The sequence below is a fragment of the Chlorocebus sabaeus genome, chromosome 13 (genome assembly GCF_047675955.1).
Source record: "Chlorocebus sabaeus isolate Y175 chromosome 13, mChlSab1.0.hap1, whole genome shotgun sequence".
NCBI classification, from domain to species: Eukaryota; Metazoa; Chordata; class Mammalia; order Primates; family Cercopithecidae; genus Chlorocebus; species Chlorocebus sabaeus.
Genome location: NC_132916.1, coordinates 18,546,529 through 18,559,895, shown reverse-complemented (window position 1 = coordinate 18,559,895; position 13,367 = coordinate 18,546,529). Strand labels below are relative to the sequence as shown.

Here is a 13,367-nt window from a genome sequence, read left to right as displayed (position 1 = left end):
CCTGGCTGCAAGTTTATTTTATATTAAAAAGATAAAATGTTTCAAATATGCTACTCCTTTGACAGGAAGGTAATTGTGAGTAAAGTCACATTCTGTACCTGTGAAAAGTATACATAAGCCTTATGAAGAATGAAAACCTAAGTAGCCATGCATTGTATACCTTCTTGAGCTTCTCTATCATTTCTTCAATGAGAATGTCTCCATTCTGAGAAACTTTGCTTTCCATTTGAGTCAACCACTCACAGAGTTCCTTGTTCTTTTCACTGAAGACTGCCCATTCGTTCAATCTTTCACCTATTTGCTGCCGCCTTAAGGAGAGCTGAAAAGTTTAAAACAGGAGAATAGGCAAAATGATTATCAGACAGAAGCTCACACCCCAAGGAAAATAGCAAATAAACTAGGACTAAAATGAATGATAGTCATACATCTTTTTAGCCCACTGTTTCCTGAAGTCCAAGACTTGCTATTATACAAGTGGGAGACATTGAATCCTCTAGTTGTTTCCTGAAGGTTCACATACACATTAGCTTATTAAAGGTTCTGGATAATGCAACTTCACACAGTTGGCTGAGGATAGATAGGATACACGACCGGTGAATGTAAGAAAGAAAGAAGAAATGGAAAAGAGTTGGGAAAGAAGAAAGGAAAGAAGGGAAGTAAAAGGAAAGAGAGATGGTAAAGAAGGGAGGAAAACAAAGGAAAAAAAGAAAAAAAGAATAGAAAGATGAAAGAAAAGAGTAAAAATAGGGAAGGAAGAAGGAAAGGAAGAAAAGAAGGGATGGAAGAACGAGCCTCGGGTATCTGGAGAGTGAGGGAGAGGGCAGCGTCGAAGCGAAGCGGCCTGAAGTGGGGGCAGGTGTCCTGAGGCTCAGCTCCATACTGACATGTGAACTCCAGGCAAGTTCCTCTACTTCTCTGCAGTTTTCATTATTTATTTATTTATTTTTGTTTCTTTTCCTTCTTTTTTTTTTTAATTTGCATGAGAGCTTTATTAAGATATATTTCACATATCATACAAAATCACCTGTTTAAAAACGTACAATTTAGTGCTTTTTAGTATATTCACAGCATTTGTGCAATCATCATCATGATCAATTTTAGGATATTTTCATCATTCCAAAAAAAAAAAGCCAGGTGTGGTGGCTCACGCCTGTAATCCTAACACTTCGGGAGGCCAAGGCAGGCGGATCACTAGAGGTCAGGAGTTCGAAACTTGCATGGCCAACATGGTGAAACCCTGTCTCTATTAAAAATACAAAAATTAGCCAGGCATGGTGGAGCACACCTGTAATCACAGCTACTTGGGTAGCTGAGGCAGGAGAGTTGCTTGAGCCCAGAAGGCAGAGGTTGCAGTAAGCCGAGATTGTACCACTATATTCCAGCCTGGGTGACAGAGCAAGACTCCGCCTCAAACAACCAACACCCCCACAACAATGAAAACCTTGTAGCCATCAACAGTTATTCCACTGCTCCTCCTCACTTACCTCACAGTTCTAATCTCCCTTCTGTCCCTATGGATTTACCTGTTCTGGACATTTCATATACATGGAATCATACAATATGCAGTCTTCTATGACTGACTTCTTTCACTTAGCATATTTTAAAGATTTATCTGTATTGTAGCATGTATCAATACTTCATTCCTTTTATTGCTGACTATATTCCATTGTATGAATATACCACATTGTATTTATCAACTCATCTTATTTGGGTTGTTTCCATTTTTTGCCTATTCTGAATAATGCTGTTATAAACATTTTGTGCACAAGTGTTTGTATGAATACATGTTTTCATTTCTCTTAGGTATTTATCTAGGAGTAGAATCTCTCAGTCATATGGTAACACTATAGATTGTTTTCCAAAGTGGCTGCCCATTTCATATTCCCACCAGCAGTAGGATTCCAATTTCTCTACATCTTCACCGACACTCTTAACTACAGTCATTCTAATGGATGTGAAGTGGTATCTGATGATGGTTTTGATTTGCATTTCCCTGAAGGCTAATAATACTGAGACTCTTCATGTTTCTTAGCCATTTGCAAATCTCCTTTGGAGAATTATCTACTCAAATCCTTTGTCTGCTTTTTTAATTAGATTGCCTTTTTATTACTGAGGTCTGAGAGTTTCTTATACATTACTTATACAATGGACTTGTTTTCCTCTCTCTAGGTCTAGAATTATCCTTTCCAGAATTCTAAAATTTTCTGATTTCAAAATATAATACTCTTGTGTTCACAGTGCTGGTTGAAAGACTAAGGAATGTTTCTAGTTGAGCTAAACTACATGTTGGCAAAATATAATATGATTTGGTGTGAAGGTTTGAAGATGTTCTTCCACAGTCTTGTCATAATGCTAGCTATTCCGCTATTCATTCCACTGCACTAAACATGTCCCCATCGATTTTATTTTACCCCCAAAATTTTATTGCAAAACATTTCCAACACAGAAAAGCTGAAATAATTGTTTGGTAAGCACTCATTATATACTACCTGGGCTCAAACTGTTAACATTTTGCTATGCTTTGTTTTAAGATATTTTCCTTCCTTAATACATTTACTTTTTATGTATTTCAAACAAATTTCCTTTTTAAAATGAAAATGAAAATATTTCTAAGGTATTACACACTTTCTTTTTTTTTTTTTTTGAGACAGAGTCTCGCTCTGCTGCCCAGGCTGGAGTGCAGTGGCCGGATCTCAGCTCACTGCAAGCTGCGCCTCCCGGGTTTATGCCATTCTCCTGCCTCAGCCTCCCGAGTAGCTGGGACTACAGGCGCCCGCCACGTCGCCCGGCTAGTTTTTTGTATTTTTTTAGTAGAGACGGGGTTTCACCATGTTCGCCAGGATGGTCTCGATCTCCTGACCTCGTGATCCGCCCGTCTCGGCCTCCCAAAGTGCTGGGATTACAGGCTTGAGCCACCGCGCCCGGCCACACACTTTCTAGTTATTAATTCTGCCTTGGATTGGCTCTGTTAGTGATTAGACAGATAACACAAACCTAAATATCTGTGATTCTACATCCTTGTAAACTAGTCCAGGAGCATAGGATACATAGCCCAAGGCCAGTCTTAGGCGTAGTGAGTTGCCTACAGAGTGAGCCCCAAAACCTACCATAAATTTTGAAAGGCCACCACGAGAAATTTATTCTTTTGATTCAATTCTGATCTTTTAAAATAAAAGTTTTTCTGGGTAGGGTGACACTGGTGAACCTACTAAGTATTTCCCCATTAGTATAATTTAGTTTCTCATTGAGGTTTTTGGAGGCAGAATAATACAGAACAGTCAAAGGGCAGTGAACTCACTTGGGATAGGTCCTACTAGAAATGGAAAAAGCTAAGGAAACACAGATTTAACAGTTTTGGAGACAAATTGTGTCACTTTACACCATACCCCAAACAGCACCGAAGAACACAATCCTTCCAGCACCCGTTACCCCTCTAGCTCTGAGGGCTGCGTGCACTCTGATCTTCTGCTGGATCTCTCAGATGGAGAACTCTTTGCTGAATACAGCCTTTTCCCTTTCATTCACACAGAGCAGCAAGAGTCAGGAGTCTCGCTGGTAGTTAAAGTCCTGGTTCAATTGATGGCCAAACTAAACTATACTTTTATTATTTGGACTGCCCAAAGTAATCATTGTCTAAGAATCGAGGCTGGGCGTGGTGGCACATGTATGTAATCCCAGCACTCTGGGAGGCTGAGGTGGGCAGATCAGTGGAACCAGGAGTTCAAGACTAGCCTGGCCAACATAGTGAAACCCCATCTCTACTAAAAACAAAAATTAGCCAGGCGTGGTGGCAGGCATCTGTAATCTCATCTACTCGGGAGGCTGAGGCAGGAGAATCGCTTGAGCCCGGAAGGCGGAGATTGCAGTGAGCCAAGATCACGCCACTGCACTACAGCTTGGGCGACAGAGTGAGAAGAAAAAAAAAAAAAAAAAAGAATCAAAACCCCTGCCCTTCAGACTGAAGATGAACAAGTAACTCCTCACACTTCCCCCAAATCTTGGCCATAAGCCAAGAATGAACTCTAGGCCTTTACTCACCAATATCTGCAGGGAGGATGGCCACATAATAGAAAAATATTACCTATTACTTTCATAGGTAGGTAATATTATCCCCATTTCAGAGATAAGGAATGTGAAAGCCAGACAAATTTGGGGCACTTGTTTAGAATCAGTACAAGATAAGACCAGCAAAGTTTGAGTCTTTGATATGGGGTGCAAATATGATTAAATATCCAGAGGCAGCTGAGATTCAAAAATGGTTCATCCATCATTGACTAACTGCACGACCAGGACAAGGTCCCTCATTTTCTCTACGACTTACTTTTTTCATTTGGAAATTATTCTTATGTTTGCTCCAAAAATTCATTAGTCTGTAGTAAACAAGTGTCTCTATGTGCCCAGTACTCTCCTATCAATATGGTAATATTATACAAACAAGAGAGTAATTTAAGAAATTGACTGATAAGGCCAGGCGCGCTGGCTCACGCCTGTTATCACAGCACTTTGGGAGACTGAAATGGGCGGATCACTTGAGCTCAGGAGTTTGAGACTAGCCTGGCCAACATGGTGAAACCGCATCACCACTAAAAAACACAAAATTAGCCGGGCATGGTGGCAGGTGCTTGTAATCCCAGCTACTCAGAAGGCTGAGGCAGGAGAACTGCTTGAACCCAGGAGGTGCAGGCTGCAGTGAGCCAAGATTGCACCATTGCACTCCAGCCTGGGCATCAAGAGTGAAACTCTGTCTCAAAAGAAAAAAAAAAAATTGACTGATATATACTAAAGAGCTGACAACAGCTGGCCATTACTATGCTGTAGCTACTAGTACTATTATACACGACTACAGGGCATCACTTAAGTTTAAAATTGTTTTTCTTCCCTTGACACTCATGTATTCAATATCTCCACTAAGCAGCTGGATTATACATAGATAGATAGATAGACAGATAGATAGATAGACAGACAGATATAGATAGATATATAAAATATATATTATATCCCTAGTGTTTATCACACACCATGAAAATGTTGCTTTCATTTTCTTACCACGGAGCTGTACCTTAAAAAAGACACAGTGAGGTTACAAGCACTGGGTGCAAACCAGGGCCAAACGCTTTTCAAGAGATGTGCATTCATAAGGGCAGTGGCATCGTCCTTCTGGTTTGTACATCTAATATTTACTCTATATACTAAATATTAAACTAAATATATAGTAAATATTTCTATATTATACTAAATATAAAGTAAACATTACCGTCTCTTTCTTTGGATTCAGATGAAACCCTCAAATTATTTATCAGCTTAGCACATATTTATGTTTTTGCAAGGGCACAAATACATTGCATTGCCAACAGCTGAGAAGCACCAGCTAAAACCTTCAGAGTGTGCAGCAGCTCAACAGGAAATACATCCTTTTCTGGTTGAAATATTTTTACCATGATGTTTTGACAAAACAACGAGCAATTACGATGATGACATATACTTATATTTCAGCTAGAATTACACACAAATCTACAAACCAAAACAGGAATAAAAACAAGTAGAAGCTCTCGCTGTACACAGGCACAACAAAACATTTGGGGTATCTACTTGAAAACAGATACTTTAATATATTAACTCTGCCCTGCAATGTTTACTCACGGCCTCTCTCCCTCATTCTCATCGCCAGTCCCAGGTACTCCAGACTCCTCGTCAATTGCTTGGGTCAGAATAGGAGCAGACTACTTGCTCCTTAATAGGGATGTTACGTTGAACTCAAGTTTTGACTTTTACAACGAGACATAGGCGCAAGCTCATTTCCTTTTGTGGTTTCATACTTGACAGAAATTCACCAGAAACAACTAACTCAAGAACTAGAAACCAATCTATGTCCCCCTTAGAGTTACATCCTGGCACCCTGATCAAACCCATGACTAAACTCTCATTGGTTTAAATATTATTTTTCAGAGTGAAGTATTAATAATATGAGATAAGTATGCTTTAGCTTCAAGCATTAAGACACTCCAACATGGAAAGTTTCTAAAAACACTATGTATTCCGTTTGCTGTTTCTTTTTCAATTCTTAGTCTACTCACAGGTGCGAGGTATTAATCTATTTACAGCATATCGCATGATCAACATCAGCTTTCGAAATATATTTTCAGATGGCTGTCTAGATATATCTAAGTCTGGAGAACAATTTTACAACACATGAATGACTAACTTAGCAATTAATAACAACAATAATTCCACGGCATTTTTACGAAATGGTTTTCCTAAATCAAAAAGTATTGCATAACCATAATCTTCTTGACCTCCAAAATATTCAAAATCTTGTCATTATTTTACACTAAGAGAAACATAAGTACGAAGAAATAGAATAAATGCCCTAACGTCTTAATTATAAACAATACATCATGAACACTTAGCTACCATAGACACTGGAGATACAAAGAAATGGTCTTTGCATATCAAAGTCCTCATATTCTTGTAATGAGGTCACGAACATTAAAAAAAATAGTACAATGCCACATTATGGCACAACCAAAAGAGAAATGAGAGTTCAGAGGACCAAGAACATACTGAGGGCCAAGAATTTCATAAATGACATTGCAGGGGTTGCAGGATGTAAAAGAAAACAGGTTAGAAAATTAGAAGGGAAGCCCGGGTGTGGTGGCTCATGTCTGTCATCCCAGCACTTTGGGAGGCTAAGGTGGGCGGCTCACCTGAGGTCGGGAATTTGAGACCAGCCTGACCAACATGGAGAAACCCCGTCTCTACTAAAAATGCAAAATTAGCAGGATATGGTGGTGCATGCCTGTAATCCCAGCTACTCGGGAGGCTAAGGCAGGAAAATGGCTTGAACCTGGGAGGCAGAGTTTGCGGTGAGCCGAGATCATGCCATTGCACTCCAGCCTGGGCAATAAGAGTGAAGCTCCGTCTCAAAAAAATAAAAAATAGAAGCAGAAGAAAATTAGAAGGGAAGAAACAGTGTCGGCAGGAAGAGTGGCATAATCCAGGTCTTTGGGGAGGGAAGTTCAAGGCAGGTTTGAAGCAAACAGGATCCAATCTCTAAAATATCTCTCTGAAGGCTTCATAGGCATCATTTAGCTAAAGCAATGTATCTGGTCTAATCCAATTCATCCAACATGCTAAAAAATATTAAGAGAGCAGGTAGTGCTAGACTTTTCTTAAAATTAAGAAAAACAGATGAATGGACTCACAAAGGTAACTGAAGGTTGCTGTGATAATTTCCCACAATTTTTCCCACCAAATATCTTTCATTTTGATACATCATGATAAAGTCTTTACATTGCAAAATTGTAGGATGATTTATTGTATGGTAAGGTATTGCTTTCAGTTTGAAGAATGCAGAAATGAATCAAGCGTTGTGATGAACATTACCAGCCTCTATGAGTAACTCCATGTAAATTTCTCATTGTGTTCACTGAGAAAATGAAGCTTTGTGAAAGTAGCTACATTCATTTTGAACTCAAACCATTCACATGTTGGTGAAAGCCATTCATATGTGTCCCCCTTTTTAAAAAGTATATATGCATAGGAAACTGCCCACACATCTACCATGTGTGTTCCAGAGCTTTCTGTTAGTCCATGGACTGAGAAAAACCTGGGTTTTCACCTAAATATACAGAGAGAAATTTTTCTGGAAATACACTTCTTGTTGATATCACATAAATCAAGAGGCTCTGAGCCTCTTAAACTCTGTTTAATGGTTCCTGAAGGATGAGGATAAGCTTCCCTAAGTTAGAGAAAATGTGGAGGATGGGAGACAAAAGAGATCCCAAGGCAGTACAATTGGAGGGGACATAAGAGTAGGGACATAAGAGGCCCCTCTCAACAGCCCCTTCCTCAGTCTTCCCACAGCAGAGCCCCTTCCTCAGTCTTCCCACAGCAGCTTCTTCCAGCCAGGCCCTCTGCTCCAGCTGCCACCTTGTCAGCGTGTTCATTTGCTTCCTCCCCTCAATCTACCTCCTCCGCTCCCCATCTCAAAACTCAATTCAAAATTTATCCATCTCAAGAAACATTTCCTTTATTCCTTGCCATCCAAAGTAACCTTAGCTTGCTTACATCTTTATACAGTTTTTTTTTCTGTATGTGTGTGGGTGTGTGTGTGATGGAGTTTTGCTCTTGTCGCCCAAGCTGGAGTGCAATGGCGTGATCTCAGCTCACTGCAACCTCCAGCTCCCGGGTTCAAGCGATTCTCCTGCCTCAGCCTCCCAAGTAGCTCAGCTTACAGGCGCCCATCACCATGACCAGCTAATTTTTGTATTTTTAGTAGAGATGGGGTTTCACCTTGTTGGCCAGGCTGGTCTTGAACTCCTGACCTCAGGTGATCCACCCACCTTGGCCTCCCAAAGTGCTGGGAGGACAGACATGAGCCACCGCACCTGGGTCCTTTATACAGTTTTATACATTGTTTTGACCTGTTTATGCCTGGTTTTCTTCTTAACCGTACATATTCTCCTAGACTGATTTTAGTCTCAGATCAAGTTTAAACTTGATGGTAGGGACATTTATTACAGTTTGCTAACATCACAATAATTAAGATGACTGATCCATTTAACAGAGATATATCACAGCCTATTCTGTGCCAGGCAGGGGCACCTGGGGTACAGAAGTAACAACACAGACAAGGCCCCACTTCCTGAAGAGCATAACCTCAAGGCATTTGGGTCTGTTCCTCACTATGAGTCTTTGAATCTGTTATTCCTCTTTGCCTAGGATGTCTTCTCGCTGCCTTTCCACCAATCTTTCCCTTTCATTTCCAACTCAAAGTCAATCTGGGATCTTTTTGAAGATGTTGTGCACATAGAAGGTATTTAATAAATGAATAAAGTATGACTAAAAATAAGTGAATATTAACTACCAGGAAACAACTACAGTAAATTAAGAGTGATAATAAATATTCCCTGTACAAAGCCAGCTTCACAGTATTAGCTAATATTGCAAATGCAACAACAATTTTTCATGATTCAAGTATATCCACCCAGCAAAATCACAAATGTGAACCTAACATGGTGCTTTCTCTTAAGAATATTATGCCAGTCAGCGAAAGTGAAAGGAAAATAATCTAGTTTAGGTTGTTCTAAAATGTGGCAAAATATAAATATATTCATCTGAAACGTTCTGGTAGTAACCACAGTGTTCTTCCTTTGTCCATATAAGAATGATGGGATGGGTCCACATGTGGGTTAAGCCATCTGACATTCAAATTCATCTCCCAGTTTTCCATCATCAAGATAATTCCATTTGTAGAACTTGTCTTACCTGGTGGCATAGCTCTTCCCACTGCCTTTGCAGAAGCTCTATGCGCTCATTAAGAATGGAGATATCATCAGCACTGATGTAGGCAGAGAGGGTGTCCTTCAGCAGCGTCAACTGGGTCAAGTCATCTGTCCAGCTCCCAACTGCATTTTCTAATTCCTAAATTAAAAAAAAAAAAAAAAAACTTGAATACCCATGGACATCTCCTGCCAATGATTTCTGAAGTGTTTTTGAATCCCCTCTTGATAGAATTTCCTTTGTATAGCCCTCAATTTAAATATATAACTTGGGATCTGGAGGCATATCATGACGATATTACAGATTTGGTTCCAGACCACTGAAATAAAGTATATATCACAATAAAGTGAGTCACAAATTTTTTGGTGTCCCAGTACATATAAAAGTTATATTTACACTATACTATTGTGGATAAAATGTGCAATAGCATATGTCTAAAAAAAACCCAATGTGCGTACCTTAATTTAAAAATACTTTATTTCTAAAAAATGCTAACGATCATCTTAGGCCTCAGCAAGTCATAATCTTCCTGCTGGTAGAAGGTCTTGACTCAATATGAAGGGCTGTTGACTGATCCAGTGGTGATTGATGAAGCCTGGGGTGGCTGTGGCAATTTCTTAAAATAAGACAAGGAAGTTTAAGCAGCATCAATGACTGTTTCTTTTACAAAAAGTTTCTTTGTAGCATGTGATGCTGTTTGAGAGCGTTGTACTCACAGAACTTTTTTCAAAATTTGAGTCATCCTCTCAAACCCTACTGCTACTTTATCAACTAAGTTTATGTAATACTTGAAATCCTTTGTTGTCATTTCAACAATATCCACAGAATTTTCACCAGGAGTAGATTCCATTTCAAGAAGCCACTTTCTTGTTGACGGCCATACTACCCTAACTGTGCCCAATCTCATCTGATCTTGGAAGAAACCACTTTTTTTATTGATCCATAAGAAGCAACTCCTTATCCATTCAAGTTTTATCATGAGATTGCAGAAACTCAATCACATCTTCAGGTTCCATTTCCAATTCTAGTTCTCTTGCTGTTTCCACCCCATCTGGAGTCACTCCCTCCCCCACTGAAGTCTTGAACCCCCTCAAAGTCATCCACAACAGCTGGAATCAACTTCTTCCAAACTCCTGTTAATGTTGACATTTTGACCTCCTCCCATGAATCATGAATGCCGCTTTTGTAAAAAAAAAAAAAAAAAATTGTTTTTAATTTTTGTGGGTATATAGTAGGTGTATATATTTATGGGGTATACAAGATATTTTAATAGATGATGTGTAAAAATCACAGCAAGGTAAACACGGTATTCATCACCTCAAGCATTTATCCTTTGTGTTACAAACAATCCAATTATACTCTTTTATTTATTTAAAAATGTATGATTAAACTATTACTGGATATATTCACCATGTTGTTCTATCAAATACTAGATCTTATCCTTTCTATTTTTTGTAACTATTAACCATCCTCGTCACCCCTGCAGCCCCCAGGTACCCTCCCAAGCTCTGGTAACCATCTTTCTACTCTCTATCTCTGTGAGTTCAGCTGTTTTAATTTTTAACTCCCACACATTAAGTCGAAAACATGTTGAATGAATGACAGTGGTGAAAGTGGACATCCTTGTTGTGTTCCAGATCTTAGAGTATTCAGTATTCAATCTTGCCAGGTTGTATGTATCTAGGAAATCATCCACTTCTTCTTGTTTTTCCAATTTATTGGCATATAGTTGCTCATAATAGCCTGTAATGATCCTTTAAATTTCTGTGGTATTGGTTGCAATGTCTCCTTTTTCATCTTATTCAGTATGATGCTAGCTGTGGATCTGCCATATATGGCTTTTACTATGTTGAGTTATGCTTCTTCTATGCTCAGTTTTTTTAGGGTTTTTATCAGGAAAGGTTAAATTTTATCAAGTGCTTTTCAGCATCAATAGAAATGATCATATAACCTTTGTCTTTCATTCTGTTGATCTGATGTACACATTGATTGGTTTGAAAATGTTCAACCATCATTGCATCCCTGGGATAAATTCCACTTGGTCACGATAAATGATCTCTTTAAACCACAGTTAAATTCAGTTTGCCAGTATTTTAATGAACATTTTTACATCAATGTTCATCAGAGATATTGTTCTATAATTTTTTTCTTCTTCTTTTTTTTTTTTTTTGATGTGTCTTTGTCTGGTTTTGTTATCAGGGTAATAGCCTCGTAGAATGAATTTGGAAGTATTCCCTCCTCCTCTATTTTTCAGAATAGATCGAGTAGGATTGGTATTAGTTCTTCTTTAAATGTTTGGTAAAATTCAGCAGTGAAGCCATCAGGTCCTGGGCTTCTTTGCTGGGAGACTTTTTATTACCGCTTCAATCTTGTTACTTGCTATTGGTCTGCTTTTGGATTTCTTCGTGGTTCAATCTTGGCAGGTTGTATGTGTCTAGGAAATCATCCATTTCTTCTTGGTTTTCCAATTTATTGGCATATAGTTGCTCATAATAGCGCTAATGAGCCTTTAAATTTCTGTGGTATTGGTTGCAATGTCTCCTTTTTCATTTAGATCTCTTTTTTTCTTAGTCTGGCTAATGGTTTGTCAATTTTGTTTATCTTTTCAAAAAATAAACTTTTCATTTTGTTGATCTTTTGTATTGTTTTCTTCATTTCCATTTCATGTATTTCTGCTGTAAGCTCTGTTATTTCTTCTACTAACTTTGAGTTTGGTTTGCTCTTGCTTTTCTAATTCTTTAAGATGCATTGTTAGGTTGTTTATTTGAAGTTTTTCTTTTTTGATATAGGTGCTTGAATCTATAAACTTCCATCTCAGTACTGCTTTCACTCTATCCTATAGGTTTTGGTATATTGTGTTTCCGTTATCATTTGTTTCAAGAAATTTTTCTATTTCCTTTTTAATCTCTTCATTGACTCACTAGTCATTCAGAAACACATTGTTTAACTTCTATGCGTTTGTATAGTTTCCAAAATTCCTTTTGCTATTGATTTCTAGCTTTATTTATTACGATCAGAGAAGATACTTGATATAGTTTCACTTTTGTTGGAATGTTTTAAGACTTATTTTGTGACCTAACGTACAGTCTATCCTTGAGAATGATTCACATGCTGGGGAGAAGAATGTGTATTTTGTAGCTGTTGGATGAATGTTCTGTAAATATCTATTAGGTACATTTGGTCTTTAGTGCAGATTAACTCTAGTGTTTTTTTTTGTTGATTTCCTGTCTGGATAATCTGTCCAATGTTAAAAGTGGGGTGTTGAAGACTGCAGCTATTATTGTATTTGAGTCTATGTCTCTCTTTAGCTCCAATAATATTTGCTTTAGATATCTGGATACATGAGTGTATATAGTGACAGAAACCCAAGGAAAAAAAGTAAATGTATATTATTATTATTATTTGGGACACAGTCTCACTCTGTCACCCAGGCTGGAGTGCAGTGGTGTGATCTTGGCTCGTTGTAACGTCCACCTCCCTGATTCAAGTCATTCTCCCACTTCAGCCTCCCAAGTAGCTGGAACTACAGGAGTGCACCACTATGCCTGACTAATTTTTTTGTATTTTTAGTAGAGACGGGGTTTCACCATGTTGACTAGGCTGGTCTCGAACATATAAATGTATATTATATATTTATCTGGGTGGTCCAGTGTTGGGTGTATATATATTTACAAATGTTACAACCTCTGCTATATCCTCTGGTTGAATTAACCCCTTTTTCATGATCTAATGACCTTCTTTGTGTCTTTTTATAGTTTTTGTCTTGAAACCTATTTTGTCTGATTTAAGTATAGCTATTCCGTCTCTTTTTGCTTTCCATTTGCATAGAATATCTTTTTCCATCCCTTTATTTTCAGTTTATGTGTGTCTTTATAGATGAAGTGCGTTTCCTTTAGGCAACAGGTCATCGGGTCTTATGTTTTTTATTCCATTCAGTCACTCAATGTCTTCTGAGTTTAGTTCATTTATATTAAATGTTGTTATTGATAAGTAAGGACTTACTACTGCCATTTTATTATTTGTTTTTTCTGGTTGTTTATATGGTCTTCTCCCCCTTCTTTCCTTCCTGTCTTCCTTTCAATGAA

The 13,367-nt window shown here is 38.3% G+C and overlaps 1 protein-coding gene across 19 annotated transcripts in view; it reads right to left on the bottom strand.

Annotated features, from left to right (window-relative positions):
- SYNE1 (spectrin repeat containing nuclear envelope protein 1) overlaps window positions 1-13,367 on the bottom strand; it is a 527,413-nt gene that overhangs the window by 58,471 nt on the left and 455,575 nt on the right. For 17 of the 19 annotated variants that reach the window (XM_008007617.3, XM_073022337.1, XM_073022331.1 and 14 more), the window contains 2 exons: window positions 9,268-9,423; window positions 161-319 (listed from right to left, as the gene is read on the bottom strand). In XM_008007617.3, the coding sequence (XP_008005808.3) occupies window positions 161-319; window positions 9,268-9,423 (315 nt within the window). Of the gene's footprint in view, window positions 1-160; window positions 320-5,640; window positions 5,777-9,267; window positions 9,424-13,367 lie in introns of those variants that run through there. The other 2 variants (XM_038000572.2, XM_038000571.2) reach the window with 2 other exon arrangements.